General features: G+C 39.7%; 2 protein-coding genes across 4 annotated transcripts; one reads left to right on the top strand and one right to left on the bottom strand.

Annotated features, from left to right (window-relative positions):
- Positions 1-348: 348 nt before the first annotated feature.
- LOC130210860 (testis-expressed protein 26-like) lies at positions 349-3,572 on the bottom strand. 3 transcript variants are annotated; one of them, XM_056441356.1, is made up of 7 exons: positions 2,553-3,572; positions 2,159-2,237; positions 1,890-2,052; positions 1,633-1,777; positions 1,297-1,479; positions 1,042-1,197; positions 349-955 (listed from the first exon to the last, which is right to left on the bottom strand). In XM_056441356.1, exons 1-7 carry the CDS (start codon positions 2,563-2,565, stop codon positions 822-824), a joined length of 873 nt encoding a protein of 290 aa, XP_056297331.1. In that variant the 5' UTR covers positions 2,566-3,572; the 3' UTR covers positions 349-821. The 3 variants fall into 3 exon arrangements, with proteins under 3 accessions (XP_056297331.1, XP_056297330.1, XP_056297332.1); XM_056441355.1 differs by having other exon boundaries at positions 2,159-3,572; XM_056441357.1 differs by having other exon boundaries at positions 1,684-1,777; positions 2,159-3,572.
- Positions 3,573-3,724: 152 nt separating this feature from the next.
- hmgb1b (high mobility group box 1b) lies at positions 3,725-6,289 on the top strand. Its single transcript, XM_056441359.1, has 5 exons — positions 3,725-3,824; positions 4,935-5,090; positions 5,204-5,349; positions 5,441-5,615; positions 5,755-6,289. Exons 2-5 carry the CDS (start codon positions 4,944-4,946, stop codon positions 5,860-5,862), a joined length of 576 nt encoding a protein of 191 aa, XP_056297334.1. The 5' UTR covers positions 3,725-3,824; positions 4,935-4,943; the 3' UTR covers positions 5,863-6,289.
- The last annotated feature ends 496 nt before the right edge of the window (positions 6,290-6,785 follow it).

The raw sequence follows: 6,785 nt of genomic DNA, 5'->3' as shown, positions 1-6,785 counted from the left end.
CCGCACACACCAGGAGCAGAACACCTCAGATCCTTTGCAAAATTGAAACACTTCAAATCTATTCAATAATTAATAGAAACAAATTTGTGTCACCATATGGCAAACCCAGGAGTCATACAATCTGTTGTGTTTGATCCAGTTCCACATTGTTGTGTTCAATCTAAAACCTTTATACATGTGTACTGGTCTAATGATTTAGTCTGGGTCCGATTTTTGTTCAGAAACTAAATTAGAGTGAAGTTAATGAATATTGAGCAAAAACAACACACAAGACCAGTACAGGACACTGATAAAAACATGATATAATATATTTTTTCTGTATTTTTCTAAAATCAGTCAATACACACACGCATTTCCAAGGGATGTATTTGGTTTTGAAAATCAGAACAAAAATAGAATTTAACGAATTTATTAAAATTAAAAAGAAAGCATAAATTACTAACCTTCAATTGCTAATACACATTTTTTGAAAACAGGCCTCAATGTTGTCTTTCATTGTTGTTGAAAGAATTGGGTACAAAGCAGAATATGTGTTTTGACTTTCGAGTTTTTTGTATCTTGAGCAAAGATTTCCTTTTGTGTCAGATTCAATCATTGTGCTTTATGTTATTTTAGTGTATCAGCAATTACAAAAAAGGCTAGAATTATGACAACACACGAGTTCCACACAAAAAATGACAAGTAAAATTAATTCAGAGACACACCGTTACTTACAATGTGTTATGTTATATTGTTATTATTATCGACGCCAGTGGACGCACAAAATGACATAAAAACGGAAAATAAATGACAGATTATCAAACTACCATAAACAGTAAGACTTAGAGGGGTCCTGGCCAACTTGATATCCACTTTGGTGAGCAGGAATCAAGCACAACTGGCGGGAGTTCATTCACTTTCTCCCTGTTGTTTGGGTAAGCATTTATACTCATGACTGTTTTTACAGCCTCCTTTTCTTCAAAGCAAAAATACACAAAACATGAATTTCCCATCCGTCAAAAAATCTAAATCAGTAAGCAACCTGTTAGCGGTGTTGCTTACCCTCCTTGGGTGAAGTTGTGTGCAACTGCTGCAGCTCCTGGGGCAGCAGAGACTTGATCATATTTGTGACATTACTGAGTTTCTTCCCACAAAACTGGTCGTAGTTTGTCAAATATGATGTTTTCTGCTGAGTGTGTCTCTGCACAACAGTTGGAACTGCAACACACAGGATAATCAATTGACAGAAAGCATTAGCTGGGTGAATTGCAAGCATGTGTTACTGTGTTTACATTAAACACATATGTTTCACCATACCTATCCCACGACATGTCACGTTAGGATGTGGGCAGCTGTAGAGAGAGGAGTTACCCAGCAGTTCAAGCTTTTGCTTTGGCTGGCGATAATTGTCCCTCATCTCTGTATCAGTAGAAAGTATCTTTTCAGGCCTGCTGTGCCGAGGTGCAGGTCTTCTTTCTCCATCAATAAGATGATCATGTCCTGTCAAGTAAGTTACACAACAAACGGAAAATAGAAGGTTGTAGAGAGAAATTGTATGACTGTTTGATTTGGAAGCTCCTTAATGTCAGGAGTTCAGCTGTTCTGACATGCTTCTACCGACACTGAACCAACAGACTTGTCATATAGGCATACTCATGTAGTCACATCTGTAGATGGAGCTGTACTGTGCTGTCAGGGCCTTACGGATCTCCCCCTCAGATGGGGGACATTTCCATGGGAAGCCGACGTACTCAGAGCTCCGTGCGGCATCCCTAGGCAGCCTCCACTTCATGAATGACTTGGTGTGGAGAAAACAACTTGATTAAGAGGTTATGAAAACACAGCAAGAGGTCAAGCAAGGCATTCAGTCATAAATGCAAAACTGAGGTGAACACAGCCGAAACACAAACCTGACTGGGATGCGGGTTGTTTCTCCTCTGCCCTGAGGCTGTTCCTGTTCGAATGCATTCAGGTTTACAGGGTGGCTTCCAGCAAAAGTCCTTGTTGTACAGTGTTGAACCAATAGGTCCAGACTGTGAAGAGGAGTCTATAAATGAAGTGGACGTTGGGCACCTGCATACGCATCAACATATACATACCGTTACACACACAGAGAACAAACACACATATGTTTCATGCCTGTTTAGAACTTCACCAGAAGCCTGTAATTAGAATTTACACCAGAATCTCTGCAGCTGGCCGGTAGACAAATTGTCTTTTATGAGATGTTTCATATGGATCCCACCACTGTTTATCTTCTATGGAAACATCTACCATTAGAATGAATAATTACTATTCTGTAAGTGAAAATGAAAGTATTATGAAAAATAATAAGACATGACAAAATAATAATTATTCCAAAAATACACATGTCATATAATGTACCAGTCTATCATTTAGATTTTATTGTAGAACAAAATGAGATGGAAAGATTATTTAAAAGTAAACCCAGATGTAATACAACTGCAAGAAGGTAATAAGCTACCTTCTAAATCATCTATAACAACAATAAAAAGGAATAAGGTACCTTCAAGTTTCAATCTCTACAAAGCCTATGCTCCGTTTAACATTACCTGTGGTTGCCATTGGTGATCACTGTTTTGGAATCTTGTTGATGGTTGTGTTCAGTAGCCTATAATGAAAACCTCTCCATTTCCATTTATTTCACTTCATTGGTGTTTTTTTCAAAAAGCATTACTGACTGCGGTGGATCTTAAATTTGTGCCCCTGTGTAAAACAATTAGAAAGTTTGGCATTTAGGTATTGTTTTTATCGAAGCAGAGGCAGAGCTGATCCCAGCAGAGTGTTTCTCGGTGCTGTAGTTATGGAAACCTACAACATCTGAAAGGCCAGTGAGCTGCTCAGCAGGGGAGGTGTTGCATTAAAAATTCAACATTGCCATATGCTTTATTTATGTCTGTTATACTGACAGTGATGGGAAATAACTATATTTAGTGAAGTATTTGGATTTAATGCTATAATATCCAACGATGACATTTCCAATAGTACACTGGTCATGCATTGTACACGCCAGCTATAATTACTGGTTACTGAGCTCATACACGTTTTATATAGGCCAACACACCATGTCATTTTTCTATGGAATGATTTGGAGGCCACACATTAACTTATATTCTGTTTGCAATTTATGATACAGATAGCTGACAAGAAATCCTCCAGATGATTCCATGTGTTATTTTCAAAATGTACTCCCAACTCAATCCTACTCAACCACACGGTTATCAAATAATCTTAATCTGATTATAACCTGTCTAAATCTGTTTTTTTAAGAAAATAAAAATCTCTCCCCCGTAACCAGAAAAAGCATTTAAACGCCGCTTACACGTTGATAGTTTAGAAATAGCATATCGTATAACGTTAGGCCTATTACAATGTAACGCTCTAAATTACTTATATATGTTATACTTTATGGATGCTTTGTTGACAATATAAATCTACATTTACCTAAATCTAATTCGTGAAATAATGGCACATTGCATTACTCAAGTAAACAATACAATGGTGAATTATTCCACCACACAAGTCTGCACTTCACTCGTTTTGATTGTGTCTTCACGAAATAAAGGCGTCGGAGGTTTTACATTCAAGTTTAGCGCCACCGCCGCTAGTGTTTTTTAACCAACTGTACAACAAGCAGGACTGAGACAGCGAGTGTCCAATAAGATACTCCAAGGAGTTTACGGCAGCCAATGTCCAACAGCGGGAGCCAGACGCATGCACAGAGGCATCCTCGCTGCCGAAGGACCGCGCTCTAACGGTACCTTTCCTTCCATTGTTTGAGACGTACCGACGCAAAGCTGGCTTCCTATAGTGCTGTAGTTGGGGTAAGCGTTGCACACGTCCACTTGTTTTACACACTGCGACTAGTGACGAACCTCTATGAATGAACCCGTAGTCCGCGATACGTTTTGCACAGTAAACATCGTCGTGTAACCTTGCAAATTGAGTTGCGTGACTGAGCGGGATGGGATGCTAATACAATAGCAAGCTTTTTGCTTTTGCATTTTGCTTTTTGTGTTTAACAGTCTCGCTAACCGAGTTGCGTTGTTCCCTCCGCTGACATTACCGTCGGCCATGTATAACAACCCAAACGATGTGCGGTGCATATCACCCAATGACCAGCTGCTACGCCTGGCTTATCGCAACGTCCGCTAATGCGTTGGAGCTGCTCATGGCGCTAGCCTGCTCCGCTATAGTGGGAGCTAACGCTAGCTCGGAAGTGAACGTAGGTTAGTCCCAATGGTTGGCGCTGGAGCCCCGGCACTGATGCAGGCGGAGCGTCCTCCCCCCCCGCATCCATCCACAGTTATTTAGTGAAACTTTAAATCCAATAATCTGCGGTATTCAGACACGCACTTTGGGGTTTAAAACGAGGCCCGTTAGATGGCTGGCGGTGCTGTGGCCATTGTTCGCAATCAAATCAGCCATTTTAATAATCGTCTCTTGAAATGAGCAGTGTGTCCTGCCAGGGCGCTAAAGCTAGCTTAGCGAAAAGGCTACCATCCAAAGCAATGGGACACAAAGCGAGAGTGGCTAATGAACAATCAAATGCGCTGGAAGCTAATGCTAATCCAGCGACACTCATCTACATGGTATTAGAATGAAAGGCGAACGTCACTGGATGATATCATTAACGGTCCGGTCCGGAATCACGAGCCCCGCGAACCGTTATATTACCGTGAATGCTTGCGGGAAATAAAATAGCACTAAACGAATGCGTAGTTAAATATAAAAGGAGGCATCATGTTGGCCTCGACAAACAATGGGTTATTAATCTTCTTAAAACGGCATCCTCCCACCACCCGATTTAAACAATAGATTGAACTGTCAAAGCAAGAGGTGGACGTTTGACTCGGGATTTATTTAGATATTGCTGCTGGATGAATAGGATGAGATGCATTACTCTTAAAACATATTTATATTTATCTATTTAGCGCTCCAAGATGGGGAAGGATCCTAGGAAGCCGAAAGGCAGGATGTCCTCATATGCCTACTTCGTGCAAACATGCCGTGAGGAGCACAAGAAGAAACATCCTGAAGCCTCTGTCAACTTTGCAGAGTTTTCTAAGAAATGCTCCGAGCGATGGAAGGTATAACAAACAAAAAATTCTTCATGGCTGAATCATTCTTTTTTCTTTATAACATTATTTTCTTTTAGCAGATGTATTTTATATTATTTGAAAATACTTTTGTTTCCCCAAAGACAATGTCACAGAAAGAGAAAGGCAAGTTTGAAGATATGGCCAAACTGGACAAGGTGCGTTATGAGAGGGACATGCAAAATTACGATCCCCCCAAGGGCCAGAAGAAGAAACGCTACAAGGACCCCAATGCCCCCAAGAGACCACCGTATGTACCAGGATGATGTCATTTTTTACCTTCTGATTGTTGACGAGTGGATTGCGATCATTTTTCTGACTGTCCCCCCCCCCCCCAACAGGTCTGCATTCTTCATATTCTGTGCAGACTTTCGTCCACAGGTCAAAAGTGAGCACCCTGGTCTGACCATTGGGGACACAGCCAAGAAGCTGGGAGAGATGTGGAATGGCTTATCTGCAGAGAACAAGCAGCCATATGAGAGGAAGGCGGCCAAGTTGAAGGAGAAGTATGACAAGGTGAAAAAGAAAGAATGGCTTGTTTTGGGGACATTTTTAAATCTTTTGGGGGTTTTTTTTCAGTGTCTTTTTACTTTGAAGCTTGTAAAAGATAACGGTCCTCTCTGGTGCTAAAACACATTTGTTGTGCTCTCTACAGGATATCGTTGCTTATCGCACAAAAGGCACAGTTGATTCAGCCTCTGCTGCTACAGCAGATGACAATAACGAAGCTGAGGACGAAGATGAGGATGATGACGACGAGTAAACTGCATATGGATGGGAGTTTTGTTTATGCCATATAATTCTAATATACTCAATTCACCATCTTGAAACATAAAGACTGAGCAAGAAACTGTATATTTAATGTTTCTAAGATGTACAGTGTTATTCTCATTTTTCTTTGTAAAGTTAACACTACATATCTTAATTTTGAGATGTTCTAGTGGTAGTCCTTTATTCCCTGCCATACTGTGTAACAATTTAGGACAAAAAAATCGGTCTGAACGTGACTAGTATTTAGGTGTTAAAACTCAAAAATTAGATTTCTGAGTTTGTGTATTTTTCTTTATTTTCAGAAAAATATTTTTTTATGTGCTGTCCCAGTGTCTTTTTATTGTTCTTTGAATACCACTCTAATATCAAACACAGCTGTTGACATTCAAGAATGTCTTAAATAAAGGTCGTTTTTTTAATAAGGTTGTTGTTTCTTCTCATTTTAGTTATCTCAACACCTCCCAAGCCTTCCAGTCAGTTATCAAAGAAGATGTAGTATTTAATTATTCTGGGGTTTGATATTTTTCATTAAAAAAGTACAGCTAGTGGCTGCACAAGTGAATAAATGTAACATGACAACAGCTCTTTGTTCTGGTTTCTGCTGTCAATTTAAGGCAGCAGCATCATAGAAAACAGCTATTAACAAAAATAAGAACTACTGACAATTTGAGTGAAGCAGCCTCTGAGTAACCATATAATAATAATATATTACTAGTTGAAATCACAATATAAATGGCTCACTCACCCATGTTCATAATCTTGTCTTACTACAAAAATGAGCTGTTGCATAGTCTGTTAGTTTCAAAAACAGCCTAAGTGCTGTGCTTTGAAGAGATGCCATCCATTGGTGCTCTGCAGTATTAATGCATTTAGCCAGATACAAGGAAATATGAATGTCCAGGTCTTTTGGTGCAT

The sequence above is a fragment of the Pseudoliparis swirei genome, chromosome 20, assembly GCF_029220125.1.
Source record: "Pseudoliparis swirei isolate HS2019 ecotype Mariana Trench chromosome 20, NWPU_hadal_v1, whole genome shotgun sequence".
Taxonomy (NCBI): Eukaryota; Metazoa; Chordata; class Actinopteri; order Perciformes; family Liparidae; genus Pseudoliparis; species Pseudoliparis swirei.
Note: the sequence above shows the minus strand (reverse complement) of the source record. Positions and strands in the feature narration are given on the sequence as shown.